The following is a 14945-nucleotide window of genomic DNA, read 5'->3' on the forward strand; positions in this document are numbered from 1 at the left end:
GAGAAGCCATCACGTTGGTGATTGAAGGCTTTAAATATAGCCCACGTATTTGAGGCATTAGTGTAGGGAGCTGATCTTTGGAACAAGTACGAGAGACCCTCAAGTATTTATGCCCCAGGATGCTGACCAACGGTTTCTCTCCACCACTACTAAGTTGCCACGCCTGCTTACCTAGCAAAGCCACATTTTATTAGCGAAATGCAGGGAAGCAGAGGAAGTCCCTTTTTATTTTTATCGTAATGATTTGTGAGTTTTAGGATAAAACTTGTCCAATTTCCTTCAATTAATTAAGAAAAGAAAAGCTAGATTTCCGTTCAATTTGAGTGAATAAACATGTGCTATTATTGCGAATGTATTATTAGTTAAGAAGTGGATGGATTGGCACAAGGATCTATTTAATTCTCAAATTTTATTTAGAAACTAGCTGCTGTGAGATTGTTAGTTTGTTTTGTGACCATGACCAATAATTCAGGGATTTTGGTCACCATTTATCCTAAGTTTTATACAAAGGAAAAGGAAATAAAGAAGGAAAAGGAAAACCAAATTAAGAGGCGGTCGTTTTCTACGAACTGGAAGGCAATAATCAAGGAGGGAGAAACAGGCAAGGCAAAGTCTGAACACTCGCACAAACACAAACACAAACATCTGTAGCCAGTTGGCACCTGTCTGTATGTTCGCTTAGTTGTTGGGTTAGAGGAACGTTGTTGTCATCATTAATATCGTTCAAAACAACAGAAGAATGAAGCGCTCAAATTTTGTACTTTTATTCTTTGGTGAAAACTTTTAATAGCAATTTTCTTGTTCTCATTTTATCGTAACCCAACAAGGAAAAAAGAAAAATCCTTAAAAGCTTGGGTATGCATGTCCAGCTTGAACCAGGCCATTCTCTTGCAGAAAACAAAATCTCAAGCATATTACTTATTTGGACAAGTAAAGGAGAGAGCCTACAGATCAATCAAACCCTTTATAATCGAAACAATAGAGATTAGCCCACAATAGATGGCCCTGCTAAGAGCTAAGAGCGAATTCCTGCTAATAAATAGCTCCCTTTCTATACAACCCTTGGACACTCGGTAACCATTTTCCAAAGCAGGCTGTCCTGTACATTACTGCCGGAAACTGGAAACCATTTCCAGAACAATCTACACAGGTACTAAGATGAATGATAACTGGAAAACAGACCTAGAATTCAAGATCATGAGGCACCAAATAGCTCAGCAGAGAAATAAACGTGGAAAAGAAATAGAGCATTTTAACAATGCTGCAGGCACTTAACAAATCAATGACAGTAGTCAGAAATACCACCACTGTCTACAACAGGATCCATCCTCTCTAGGATCATGGATCTGTTCATTCAGTTCTGTTGTTGCAAGTGAAAGAACAAGATTCACCAGGAAAACAACTGGACTGGCATTTCTATAACAGGGTAGAGGAGAGAATGCAAAATTAGATACAGGAAACAATTATAAAGAACGAAACAGTAAAGACACGCTTGCTACTTCCAAATGTTACACCACCTTGTTGACAAGATCAACAATCTGCTTCAAATAAAATAGGAGAAGGGAGGCATCATAGCATCTGCCAACCGAAAGTCTTACAAACAAGATAGCTGTTAAGAGATGGAAGACAGGTCTCTGTAAATTGCAAATATGAACCTTCCATTTATACATCCAATCACCACGCCATAATGACACTAAAACAGGTGGAGGGATCCAATCTATTAAGAAGCTTGCAACTTCTGTATCATGTGATACTAAGAATTCAAAAAAGTGACAATTGGGCACATACAAGCTACTAGTACTGCCCCACTCACCTCTCTTATGCGCAAAAACAATAACACACTACTTTGACTCTAAATTTGTCACTCTATTTACTGCAGAAAACTTAACACTACTTTGACACTAAATTTGTCACTCTATTTGCTACAGAAAACTTAATAGTCAATACATCCCGACTTATACTTAAAAACCGACTGGTCAATGGCCATAAAAACATGTGAACAGGAAGTGTTCTGTAATCTAAAAATTGATTTTTCTAAAGGACAGAACAACAAAATGCAATGAAGCTCACTTTCCTCTCATTGGGAAGAACAAATTGGAGAAAAGACTGCAAAAAAAAAAAAAAAGAAGCTGAAAATAAGCAATCAAGCAAGACCACAAGAGAAATCCTTTAGTTTAATGTTTGAGTCACACTTCAACAAAATCGGTGGTCTGGAGCTCAGGCCTTGGGAAACAGAAGATTTGGGTCTACATATAGATAAAGAGGGAGAGGGAGAGGGAGAGGGAGAGGGAGACAACTCTACATGAAATCAGTGGAGTATAGCCAGCATAAACAGGCTTGTTTAAAGATATAAATGTCCAGTCTGACAAGAAGGATTCATTGGAAACTAGGGAACCACACTTCAATGCCAAGAGCCTAGAGCTCCTCCACAATCTGTGGATACACAAGTGCGAAAACATATGTCCAATCTCTAGAAAAGCGAGCTGCTTGCTATGTAAACTAACTTGGGAGTTAATCGTGGCATTGCAAAAACATAAGCATAATATGAATGCCACAAATTTTTTGTCTTCATATTGTCTTTCGTCCTCCCAAACAAACTACAAGTAAAAACTGTAAACTCCCTCAGTAAAAGAAAAAATACCCATTCTAGAGAACCTATTTTCTCAAGTACAAAAGCAATCTTGTTATAGACTATTTCAGTCAAAACTATAATCTGAAGAGATATTTTCATCTCACAGGTACCTTTATTATAATGACAGTGGACAAGCTGAATCCAAAAGGCAAGTGCAGCACATTGCACAGGTGTATTCACCATGAACAAATAGTAGCGAGTTGATATGGTTCTCCAATCCATCACACTATCAGATTAAAGACTCAGTAGAAGCGCATCAAGGTAATATAAGTCTAATCAACAATGACATTCACAATTATGATGTCAATAAAGCTCGAGAACAAAAAAACAATATGCACCAAACCACCACACTAATTGAACCAAGCAAATGAAACAGCACCATTAACAGAGAGTATAATTTAAAAAAAAAAAAACCTAAAAAACACAGGAGGATGACATCAGCTACCTTAGCATCTCATTCCAACTCATGCAATCCAAATTTGTAGAAACCAAGAAGTTAGAAGCCAAAGCAAGAGAGGATTACGTTATCACATTGAATTTTCACAAGAATGATATCCAACTAAACTAAGCATTAAGGCAAAGTGCAAAAGAACAAAACTGCAAAATATATGGCATGGGATTCGAAAGTTTTGCTAAAATGGAGAAAAACTAATTGCACAAAGCTGAGGGTATGAAGTGTGACACTGCCATCCATCCAAAAAGTACCAATAAAGCATATTTCCTCTGGAGTGTTACCTACTCAATAATGGACTGAATAACACCAGCTCCAACAGTCTTCCCTCCTTCTCTGATAGCAACCCTCATGCCTTGCTCAAAAGCCACAGGCATAATAAGTTCCACTATCATCTTCACACGATCCCCAGGCATAACCATCTTTGACTCCTCATCCTTATCATTCATAATCGTAGCCACCCTCCCTGTAACATCAGTGGTCCTCATATAAAATTGAGGCCTATACCCAGCAAAGAAGGGAGAATGCCTGCCACCTTCTTCCTTCTTCAAAACATAAACAATCGCCTCAAACTTGGTATGGGGAGTAATTGTCCCTGGCTTCGACAAAACCATCCCTCTCTGAATATCAGCCTTTTGAACACCTCTCAATAACAACCCAACATTATCACCTGCCAATGCTTCATCCAATATCTTTTGAAACATTTCCACACCAGTAACTGTTGTATTCCTAGTCTCCCTTAGCCCCACAATATCTACGGTATCCCCAGTTTTGATAGTACCTCTCTCAACCCTTCCAGTAGCTACTGTCCCACGACCGGTAATAGAAAAAACATCCTCCACAGCGAGTAAAAATGGCAAATCAGTTTGCCTTTGTGGAATTGGTATATAATTATCAACGTTATCCATAAGTTCGTAAATTTTATCAACCCATTGATTCTCTCCTCTCTTAATAGCAGGATTTTCCATCAAAGCCTCTAAAGCTAACAAAGCAGAACCAGAGATAATTGGAATATCATCACCAGGAAACTCATAACTAGACAACAATTCTCTTACCTCCAACTCTACCAATTGCAACAGCTCCTCATCATCAACTTGATCTTGTTTATTCAAAAACACAACCATGTTTGGAACCCCAACTTGTTTTGCCAACAAGATATGTTCTTTTGTTTGTGGCATTGGACCATCGGCGCCAGACACAACCAAAATAGCTCCATCCATTTGAGCAGCACCAGTAATCATGTTCTTAACATAATCAGCATGACCAGGGCAATCAACATGAGCATAATGGCGAGATTCTGTCTCATATTCAACCGTAGCAGTGTTAATTGTGATTCCTCTAGCGCGTTCTTCCGGTGCAGCATCGATTTCATCGTATTTTTTGGGTGCACTGCCACCCATAGAGGCTAGAGCCATGGTTAGAGCAGCAGTGAGAGTTGTTTTGCCGTGGTCTACATGGCCTATGGTGCCTATGTTGACATGGGGTTTCTTTCTTTCGAACTTCCCTCTAGCAGCACGAACAGTGAAGGTGCGGTGGCGGGTGGTGGTGAAGGGGGAGGTTGGGGAAGTGGAAGTGAAGGGGGAGAGGAAAGAAGAGGAAAGGATGGGTTTTGAGGGGAGTTTGGAGGTGGGTTTGAGGGAGAAAGTAGGGGTGGAGGTAGAGGACGTGGTGGTTGTGTGGTGGGGGTAGATGAGGTTTGTGGAGGTGAAAGTGGTTGCTGAGGCGGAAACAGCCATTATGAGTGGCGGATGAGAGAGTGGCGGAGGAAGAGGGGGGGTAGTTTTCTTGATTGGGAGAGGATACGAGAGGATTTGTTTTGTTATCTCTTTTTGGGTAACGAAAGAAGGGCTGTTATTGAGAGTTTTATCCACTGGACTGTAGGCAAGTTGTCTCTAAGGTAGCATGGAATGTTCATGAAACCACCACTCAAATTGTAACACGTGGGTAAAAGATTGAGGTTTCTAAGAATTTTTAGGTAGGAGTAGGGACACTGCTTGCTCTTAGTTAAGCTTTAGGCACGCTTTAGGCTAGCTTCTAATTAAGGAAATAAATTTTCGAGTTAGTTTGCACTTTGCGGCACGAACACATTTGATACTACTAACTCATGGTGTTGTGTTTGTGATTAGAAGGGGCATGATGTTCTTGTGCTATTGTAGGAGTTTGAGGCCAATAATCATTAATTATTAAAAATAAATTTAAAAAAATATATCATTTTATTATTTCCGGAAAAAATTGTTTTGAATGGCCTTTTGTTGAAAAACGGGTGCTGAAAACTTTCCCCCAAGGCATGCAAACTCTTTTCTTTTCCTATTTTCCTTCCCTTATCACCGTAAATTTATATCTAGCCCCGACATTACTGCAGCAAACCCAATGGGGCTTGTCGATTTGAAACATGCAACGCACAGACCTTACTTTGAAATTAAAATTCAGACATAGCAACAATATCAAAGATCAAAAGAAATTTACAAAAATTGGGCAACAATTAAGGAAACCACCGGTTATCTGCCATTCTCATTGCATGAACTCCAGAGAGAAACATCAAAGAAGAAAATGCTACACCTCACTGTTCCTTCCGGGCTTTAGATCTGGAAGGCTTTGCTGGTTTAATCATGTTGCCAAGGAGAATCAATACTATGGGTGCAATGGTTCCAATGTAATATACACTACCATATAAAGCAAGTGTTTCTTGCAAGGTTAATACCTGTGCCACACGAGGGGAGAAACATTAGGCTCAAGAAATATCAGTTTCAGCTTCTAAAATGATTGTTTCCAATAAGAGGAGCTAACCATGAACCCAACAGCGGAATAGTTTAGAACCAGAACGGTGTAGGCAAAGCTTATAAACACAAGCAAATTCTTGACCACATTCATACTTGAAGGTATAGCTTGTTGCCATCTGTATAGGACTGCTCGCCATGGGGGAGAAGGGTCAGCAATCTCTTCCAATTTATTTATTTATTTTTAACTATCTACAAAGAAAATGGCCACACACAAAAAAAAAAAGCTTCCGTGTCATACCCCTTGAACCGGCAATCATCAATGCTGACTGGACAAAGAATATTATGTACCCAGGATATAATCCCTGTAATTTGTACAGAGAGAAGGCAGGAAAAAGTTAAAATCAATTAATAATATTATACAAGAAAACTTCATGAAGATTAAAATAAACATACAAAGTCATTGGTATTTCTAAAGAGATATGAAAAATGCTAGGAAAATTCCACAGATAATGAGTCCAGCAAAAGAGTCAAAGATCTGAGATATTGAAATATGGAATCCCTGTGAAGGATCATGTTGCTAAACAAAAGCTATGGCAGACTCCTTTGCTCTTGTAAAATTTACCTTCGGGGGCTTTACTGGTCTTTTCAATTTGCAATGGCTTGAGAAATTGAATATGGAATAGTTTGAAAAGATTAGGCTGGTAATACAAAAGTATGGCACAATGCTTCGCTCTCTTCAAAAAATTTATTTATGGGTGCTTTACTTATCTTTTCGATTAGCAACAACAGTGTATAACAGCAGTGTTGTACACGAAGCTACACGGGGACAAATACATAATTTAAAAACAGGTTTCCTGACCACCCACACAAATAGGAAAGATGGTTGCATATTATACTCACATGCCAAACAGCACTGGTAGTCTGTGTGGCTAACAACTGAAAGAAACCAGGTTTCTTCCCCTTCTGAACAAGTCTATCATAAACATCTACAACAGCACATGAAGTTAGCCCAACAGATTGTGTCTCATATTCCCATATGTTCATAGGACATTAATATAACCATTACTTTTCATCTAGAAGTGCTAAGAATAATACCAACTAAGATGTATATACTACTAATAAAATTCAGCGAGTACTGGAAAGAAAAGCCGAAATTTAGAGAAGCTGGTTAACTCACAATGACGAAGCCAAGTGCTGACTTGTATGTTCCATACAAGCGGCAGCTGAACTGAACTCTTAGCAAACTCAACACCTAGTATGTCCACATTTTTTGCACGATCCCATTTTGGCTTTGTTGGAGAAGTGTCTGTCCAACCACTGAAACCCAGGCCAGATATAATAACAGCTGCCTCTGAAATTGACCAGATGAAATAATATTTCCAACGTGCTGTGAAGCCTGACATATACTGGTAACCCAACCGTTTCCAGAAGCCCCATCCTTGGTATGCTGGACCATTGAGCCCGGGTATGTTATACTGGGGTATCAGGTACAGATACAAGGCCATGCAAACAGTAGCTTGGAGAAGAGCTTGAATTGTTGCCCCAAAAGGTGATGGTGCGGGTCCTTTCTCAGTAGGGGCCCAAATCTGCAAAGATAGATTAAAAAACCTAAGAAACAAATATTCCCAGCAAGACAAGGCATCAACTCAATTTGACAAACTAAAAGTCTAAAACTAGGCCACTGTCCCAAAAGTTGAAAAAAAATTAATAGATCTTTTCAATTTTCCTTTCTCATTTGCAATACCAGACTGCCTCCGTCAAGAAAAAGCATGTACAAGCATGAACTAAACACAGTATACCTACCCCTTTCCTTTCAGTCCACTCAAAATAATCCTTCATTTCAAAAACTGGACCTGCAAAGTGGCTACCACAGCAGAGGCAGTAACCAACATACTCAGTAAAAGAAGGCAGCTCAATCAAGCGGTTTTTCTTCTGAGCCTCTCGCAATTCTTCCTCTTTTAATAACCCATCATTGTAACTCATGGCACATGATATGACTTTCAGTGTTAACACCATTAAAGCCCCTAATAATAGAAGAAAATGATCCATCATACAGCAGTAAATAGTTCTCACAGAGCATACCAATTCTCATTATCTTCATTGTGAAATCTGAAATCATGCTTACCAGTGGCATCGATGCCTCCTTCCTTCCAGGCATCCCCGCTCATGTAATACACATGGCTACACATGGACACCAATAATCAAGAATTCAGAAATAAAAAGGGTATATATTTTCCCAAAAAAAAAAAAGATTTTCTTTAGTCCCATTTGATTAACATGAAAATACTTCAGAGACGTATTCAAAAGAACATCAAATAACAAAAATGAAACAAACATGGTCACTTGAAATTCATAAGGCAATACCATATTCCACATACACAGCAAATAGATGCACACTGAAGATCAAACTCGGCATTTTCACGATAAAACCTTTTTTCTAGCAAAAGGTAGATACGAATCTCTACATGTATATTGAAACCCTTCTTTTTTTAAAATAAATTACTAAATAAACAACACTCGCCAGCTCCTACTTCCACCAGCATAAACAAGGTCAAACAAAACGTGCAGCGTTTGAGCTTTCCATCATTTCAAACCAGATATTTGCATTCAATTAACAGCAATGATATCATCTACACTCACAAACAATTTAATTTCCAAATTCAAATGTTTTCTCTTGTGTTACATTCAGCCTGCAATTAATGCATTAATTTGTAACAGAAACCAAAGATTAAAACTTCAAGAAAAATCAAAATAATTATAATCAAGCAACAAATCATCACAGCACAACAATTAACAATTCTATCAATTAAAACTCCTATAACTCAGCTCCAATTAATAAAGAAACAACTAGTTCATAAAAAAATGAGCTTTCTTTCTCAAAAATAAATCAAATTAAAAAAACATACCAGCCAATTAAATAGCCGAATCCCAATAAAAACGTAAGGATTCCACAGTACGGCCGAAACAGGACCATCGAAAGGTAGCCCAACACCATAGGCACCAAAAAGTGAAGATTTGAAGAGAACCCAAAAGACAAATACGAGAGGAAAGCCCCTGAAAGGGCAGCGTACAAGTGCTTGCCAAATGGACTCGGTACGAATCGGTGGGTGAAACTCACTGGAATCGTCGCCACAAAGCATAGAAGGAACCTTAACACTGGGACCGATACCCCGATTGCAGAGGCCATGGATTCCATCTCCAAAGCCATGGTCGTTTTGGCGGTCGAATGTTTTGATATTGACTCGGTACAGTCTGAGATTTTGTATTTGCCTGCACAGTTGATTTTTAGAATTTTCCTGAACTTAAAAAAGGGGAAATTTTTGTCAGTGGTTCTTTGCAATGCTGCGAGCTGTAGGGTTGGTGCCTTTTTCTTTCTAATTTGATGTTGAAATAAATAAAAAGAGGGTGACGATACAGTATTATCAAAGCGATAAGGGTGGTGATTTTGATGGCAGAGGGCAACAAACCCGAGATATTTTATTGGCTGTGCCTGTTACGTTGACATCGGCTTTTATTACCTTGGAATCATCGACAAGAAAACATTAAGTGTCATTCAAGAATCAGGAGGAGAAGTAGTTCATCTGGACTGGATTGCTGTTTCTCCTTCTCCGCGCACACATTTATGTTGCGTGTTATACATATAAAAAAATCCTATACATAACAAAAATGTATTCAGACTTAACAAATTTATTTAACATTATTATTAAATTCGGTTTAATTTTAAAACATCATGAAACAATTTTTTATTTAATATAAATTTAAAATTAAATTATGTGTAAATTAATTTGATATAACTAGATGATATTGACAATCCAAAAACTTCAAAAAATATGAGAAAAAATTGATAAATAAATTATCCAATTTCATATTTAACTTGAATTTAAAATTAAGTTATTTAAGATTTATTTAATGTGTTCTATCAACTCTATTAATTTAAAAATAACTCGATTAATTAATAAAAAATAAATATAAAATTAAGAAAAATAATAGAAAAATCTCTAGACTCAACACTCAACTCTTTATCTAATTTAAATTTAAAGTTAAATAATATAAAAATTATCATAGCATAATTAAATCAAATTGATTTATTCAAATTCAACACAAGAGATTATTAAAAAGATTAAGAAAAAAATTAGAAGAAAAAAAAACAGGTAAAATCCTCTCATATAAAATAAATCCAGATAGGCGTGGGGATTGGACTTCCAATGCAGGCGTGCATAGCCTCTTTTTTATAACTTTTGATTAGTTTTTTTATTTAAATTTTAATTTATTTATTTTGTTTTTTACATTGCATTATTTTTCTATATATGTAAAATCCAAATTAATGCGCTCTTTCTTATTTTTTATATTATTTTTTGATTTCATAATACTTCAAAAAAATTGTTATGATTTATGCCTACCTCAAGACGCATCACACAGACATCTAAGAACAATCACATATATTGGTTGCCATGAACAACTACATGAATGGGCTTTCCTCGTTTTATTTTTGCATTATCCATATTTGATTTGTGCAGCTCGTCGCTTACCTTTTCTAGTAATTCCTATACTAAAATTTAAAATTTTATTTTGTTTAAAACTAATTTTTCTTATAGTTTTAGATAGTTTTATTATATTGATATAAAAACAATCTTTAAACATTAAAAATAATATTATTTTAATATATTTCTAAATAAAAAAACTTTAAATCATAATTATTACCATATACTCAAACACAGCACAGCATGAGTTACTCATTGATAACCCTACCTTTTATCTTATGGTTTCAGCTGGCCTCTATGAACTATTGCTGAGAGTTTTAGGCTGTCGTCTTGCTTTAAAACAAAATAGAAATTCAACATGGCCACCCCTTACATCACGTCATGCCACCTACACACATATAACCATTCTGTTTTTTTTTTATTATTATTTATGTAGGGGTGTCTGATCTAGTTTGTGCACACCACGACTAATTCTAATGACCCACAATTCTGCTTTTTTAAACGTATTGCACTTGATCCCTTGCTGGTTGTTGCCTTTATTTTCATTTTATTATTTATTTTTCTTCAAACTTCGTTACTCTCTCCTTCTACTCTTTCCCCATCTCACTCTACCAGATACTCACGTACATGTTTATTTAATGTTTACAGTGATACTTAACATATGAAAACCACTAACTCAAAATCCTGGATAGTATAGTTTAATTATTTAGATTCTATGTTTATTTTTTAAAAATTACTGATTTAAGTTTTATAAAGTTTGAAGAACCCATAAGTCCATCCCCAAACTAAGCCCAAATAAAGTAAACTCGGCTGCCCTAAGGCGAAATGACAAAGCAAGCAGAGCAAAATGATATGCAAAAAATTAAGAAGCAAGGAAAACAAAGCCAAACTGTTGCTGCTACGAACCTGGTCAGAAAACAACGAAATTGTAACAGAACCCGTATAGAAACAGCTAACCACGATCGAAATTGTATCATTGATGAAACTATAAAAAAAAAAAAAAAGTTTATGATTGAGGAGGATCATTCCTAAAAAAAATTATTTCTATCTTTATAATTTTCCGCCTGAAAAGGCTGCTGAAGGGGCGATTCGGGTCCAACCCAAAAGTATTGGATAGGGCCTGTGTTCATTTGTTTGGGCTTGGTCCATATATGTTGGACGTGCCACACGTCGTCTCTGGTCATAGCATGATGTCTCCGTAAAACAAGCAGCATGTCGTCTGCTTACTATGTAATGTAATTCCCATCCTAGGGTTTGGGCAGTTAAATAATTTATTTATTTCTCTCACAGGCAGAACGACCATCCTTTCTTCTTAGCTTCCAAGATCAAAATGAAGAAGCCCGGTAATGAATTTGGCATGTCAAGCAAAACCCATGATGTAGAAAGTGAAGAATTGTCTTCTTCAGAGGAAGATGTGAGTGTTCATTACAAATTGAAGAAACCCCTTGATTGTTCTGTTTCTTCTTCTTTCTTCTTTCTTCTTTCTTTTTATCAAATCAGTTTTTTACATGTTGGGTTTCCTTGTTGATTGGAGTAGGAGAGTGAAATAGAGAGAGAGCTGGCAGAAGTTACTTTTGAGGATCTTCAAAAAGCAAAGTCTAATGGGTCTCTTACAGTTTTTAAAAAGCCTGACCAGGAGAAGAAGGGTGGCAGAGCTAACAAGAACAGGCCGACAGAGGTGAGCTGCAAGAAGCCGGTGAGTCGTTTTCGAGAGGTTGTTCAAGTTCCTAAAAAGGTATGCTTTATATTTTCGTTTTCAATTCATTATTACAGTGTGTTGCAAAGCACTATGATCAGGCCTTTAGAAACAGCACCTCCAATTGTGTACCCATATATTACGTAAACTATGGAAGCAAGGCTACTTCAAGCCTGTTTACGAAAAAAAAAAAAAAAAAAAAAAAAAAAAAAAAAAAAAAAAAAAAAACAAAAAAGTCATGAAATCATTCTACCTAAACGTTACCCCTATTTTAGCAAAATGACTTCTTGCATAAAGCCTGCGATTTTCAGCAAACTTGATGTGACTGGCCGCAAAGCTTCTTCCAGGTGCTCTGCGCTGTTGGCAAAATTTAATGTGCATGGATATCATTATTTTCCAAGCAGTCTCATCATTCTTGTTTAGCCATGTGATGTGGAGCTTTAATGCTTTCAATTTGGTATTTCTGTTTACAGGTAGTACGCGATCCCCGCTTTGAGTCTTTGTGTGGCAATCTTGATGTTGAGGGGTATGTCTCAGTTGCCTTTCCTTATCTTTCAGTAAATCTACTGAGTGCTTGTTTTATGGTACGGTGTTCTTGTTATGGCTTCGAGGCTACTTTGTGCAAACGTATTGAATCTAGTCTGTATGGAACCTTTTCTTTACTAGTCCTTTGTTCCCCATGTTGTGTGGACAGATAATATTGATCAGAATGGGTGGATAGTTGTCCAAGATACTAATCTATTTCTCTGTAGTTTCCTCAGTCTAGTATTTCATTAAACATTTTTAAACGAGGCTGTATCCCTTTGGAGTCCAAAATTCTGATCTGTCCATCATTAGTGCTCTCAGTCTGCTTTTTTATAGAACTCTTTGAACAAGGCCATGCTCCAGTTTTTCCCTGGATTTCAATGTTATTTCAAGTTGCTTATAACATTTTGGACCTCATCTTTCTTAATTCTTATTGTTTTTGCATATTGTCGTATTAAATGGTGTTGTTTATAAAAGGCCACAGTTGAATATTATCGCTTAACCCATACTTTGGATGCAAATCTTTTACTTGTGGATAAATTTCATGAATAATAGTGAATAACTCTCTTTCTTCATCATGGTTGTGTAATTAATAGCAGTGGAATTTTTGCAGGTTTAGAAAAAGATACGACTTTCTGTTTAAGAATAATCTTCCTGCTGAGAAAGAGGTAATTTCTGTGAATTCATCAATGACAATTGTTTTTCTAACTTTTTGTACCTAAATCTTAAATTACTTCCCCTAAAAGTGACTTTTTGGAATTGAAGGAACTAAAGAAGCAACTGAAGAAATCCAATGATCCGAAAGTCATTGATCAATTGAAGGAGCGTATATCTTGGATTGTAAGTACATGCCTTGTTGGATGAAACTGTTACTCTAAATCTGGCCATTTGTCTGATCAATTGATTTGTTTATCTGGCCTGTCTTTGTCATCTTCTCATAAAATTAATAGGAGAAGCAGACGAAGTTTGAGTCAACAAAGCAGACTGATGCAGCTATACTGGCTGAGCACAAGAAGAAAGAGAGAGAAGCTGCGAAGCAAGGGAAACGGCCCTTTTATCTTAAAAAATGTATCTCCATCCATCTCTCGCTCTCTTTTGCATCATTATTGATAAGTGTCTTTTTTTGCTTGAACATTTTGATCTTCCGCTCTCAGGTTTACTATTTGTCAATAAGAAGGAATCGATCCTTAAGCACTGGTTATAGCCTGAGGCAGTAATTAAATTGGTTATTCCTAATTTATGTCTTTAGACTGGCATTTGAATATACTTTAAGTATTCATTGAGAAGTAGAATGTGTTTGGGAATGCTTTGCGAAACAAGACTGTTCTTTAGAATGCTGAACCAGAATGCATGGGACATTTGATACGACCAATAGTATTAGTCTGTTTTAGTGGTGGATCCTATTAGAAATAGTGAAAGCATACAAGGTGTTGAGAGTATTGGATCTGTGTTTGATCTGATACTATGGAGGGCAAAAACTAATCATTATCAGAATCTGTAATTCTTGATATAGGTACCAATTTGCATGTGTGGTGGACGACAGTTCTGTTGTCTTGTCCATTTGTTAATGTTCTTTTATTTTGTACGTTAATTTTAATTATTTCTCATGGTGCTTGGATAAATGAATCAAACAGCACTCAAGCAGTCTACATGAATACTAACTTGTGTTTTTTGCAGCGGAAATACGGAAACAGAGGCTTACTGAAAAATACAACAAACTCAAGGTACCTTTTTTGGATGAGCAAAATGCTATGTGATGTGAAACTATAAGATATGACAACTCATTTCATCAGTTACATGGTTTTGCTGACTAATGAATCTTATAACATGACTAGGCATCTGGCAAGCTCGAATCCTTCATTGAGAAAAGGAGGAGAAAGAATGCCGCAAAGGATCACAGATACATGCCATACCGAAGGTCAGCCAATAGTGAGCAACAGAGCTGATGATTTGCGAGTTTTTTGGCTGCTAAAGAAATGTATATCGTTCTCCTTAATTTTCTGCTAGCACGTGAAGACATGCCTATGGTGTTCTGGTTTGGTGGGCAAGTTTAATGGTTTGTATGACTCTGATAGTGTTGTGCCCTTTCTGGACCAAATTATAGAAGCCATATTTTTGAAATTATGATTTCTATTAGTCTTCAAGCTTTGGATATGGTTGAATTTATTTAATCATAATCCAACAGTTCTATTACATGGAAAAACTACGAAGAAAAATATGCTCCACGCTTTGGTTCTCTAAGGCCTGTGATGGAGCCCATCTCTAAAATAACAATGAACATTGCAATGAAAAAATGGAGCCCATATGAGTGTTGGACCATGCTTACCAATCACTCCAAGCCGACACCATTTTTCTCCCTGATACTTGATTTATTATTCTTCCTGAGAACATGTAAAATGTTGCTGCTGATCGTATTCTCGTGCGAGTCGAAACCTTAACT

At 36.7% G+C, this 14945-nt stretch overlaps 3 protein-coding genes across 3 annotated transcripts; 1 reads left to right on the top strand and 2 right to left on the bottom strand.

Moving 5' to 3' along the window:
* Positions 1–3128: 3128 nt before the first annotated feature.
* Positions 3129–4935, bottom strand: LOC105129001 (elongation factor Tu, chloroplastic-like). Its single transcript, XM_011030879.1, has one exon. The coding sequence runs from the start codon at positions 4817–4819 to the stop codon at positions 3368–3370; it is 1452 nt and encodes a 483-aa protein (XP_011029181.1). The 5' UTR covers positions 4820–4935; the 3' UTR covers positions 3129–3367.
* Positions 4936–5417: 482 nt separating this feature from the next.
* LOC105129002 (lysophospholipid acyltransferase 1-like) lies at positions 5418–9383 on the bottom strand. Its single transcript, XM_011030880.1, has 8 exons — positions 8710–9383; positions 7929–7984; positions 7607–7827; positions 6981–7389; positions 6704–6789; positions 6102–6165; positions 5871–5989; positions 5418–5784 (listed from the first exon to the last, which is right to left on the bottom strand). Exons 1-8 carry the CDS (start codon positions 9009–9011, stop codon positions 5644–5646), a joined length of 1398 nt encoding a protein of 465 aa, XP_011029182.1. The 5' UTR covers positions 9012–9383; the 3' UTR covers positions 5418–5643.
* Positions 9384–11534: 2151 nt separating this feature from the next.
* Positions 11535–14727, top strand: LOC105129003 (rRNA biogenesis RRP36-like protein). The gene is made up of 8 exons (XM_011030881.1): positions 11535–11698; positions 11822–12019; positions 12454–12506; positions 13119–13173; positions 13271–13345; positions 13456–13573; positions 14183–14229; positions 14341–14727. The coding sequence occupies exons 1-8, from the start codon at positions 11615–11617 to the stop codon at positions 14449–14451; spliced, it is 741 nt and encodes a 246-aa protein (XP_011029183.1). The 5' UTR covers positions 11535–11614; the 3' UTR covers positions 14452–14727.
* The last annotated feature ends 218 nt before the right edge of the window (positions 14728–14945 follow it).

This window comes from Populus euphratica, unplaced genomic scaffold (assembly GCF_000495115.2).
Source record: "Populus euphratica unplaced genomic scaffold, PopEup_1.0 scaffold48.1, whole genome shotgun sequence".
Taxonomy (NCBI): domain Eukaryota; kingdom Viridiplantae; phylum Streptophyta; class Magnoliopsida; order Malpighiales; family Salicaceae; genus Populus; species Populus euphratica.

Coding starts and splice junctions, on each gene's coding strand:
- LOC105129001 (XM_011030879.1), bottom strand. CDS start 4,819: ATGGCTGTTTCCGCCTCAGCAACCACTTTCACCTCCACAAACCTCATC.
- LOC105129002 (XM_011030880.1), bottom strand. CDS start 9,011: ATGGCTTTGGAGATGGAATCCATGGCCTCTGCAATCGGGGTATCGGTC. Junction 7,390..7,606: donor AGTGGACTGAAAGGAAAGGG/GTAGGTATACTG, acceptor CTATCTTTGCAG/ATTTGGGCCCCTACTGAGAA. Junction 6,166..6,703: donor CTACCAGTGCTGTTTGGCAT/GTGAGTATAATA, acceptor TACAAATTACAG/GGATTATATCCTGGGTACAT.
- LOC105129003 (XM_011030881.1), top strand. CDS start 11,615: ATGAAGAAGCCCGGTAATGAATTTGGCATGTCAAGCAAAACCCATGAT. Junction 11,699..11,821: donor TGTCTTCTTCAGAGGAAGAT/GTGAGTGTTCAT, acceptor TGATTGGAGTAG/GAGAGTGAAATAGAGAGAGA. Junction 13,574..14,182: donor GCCCTTTTATCTTAAAAAAT/GTATCTCCATCC, acceptor TGTTTTTTGCAG/CGGAAATACGGAAACAGAGG.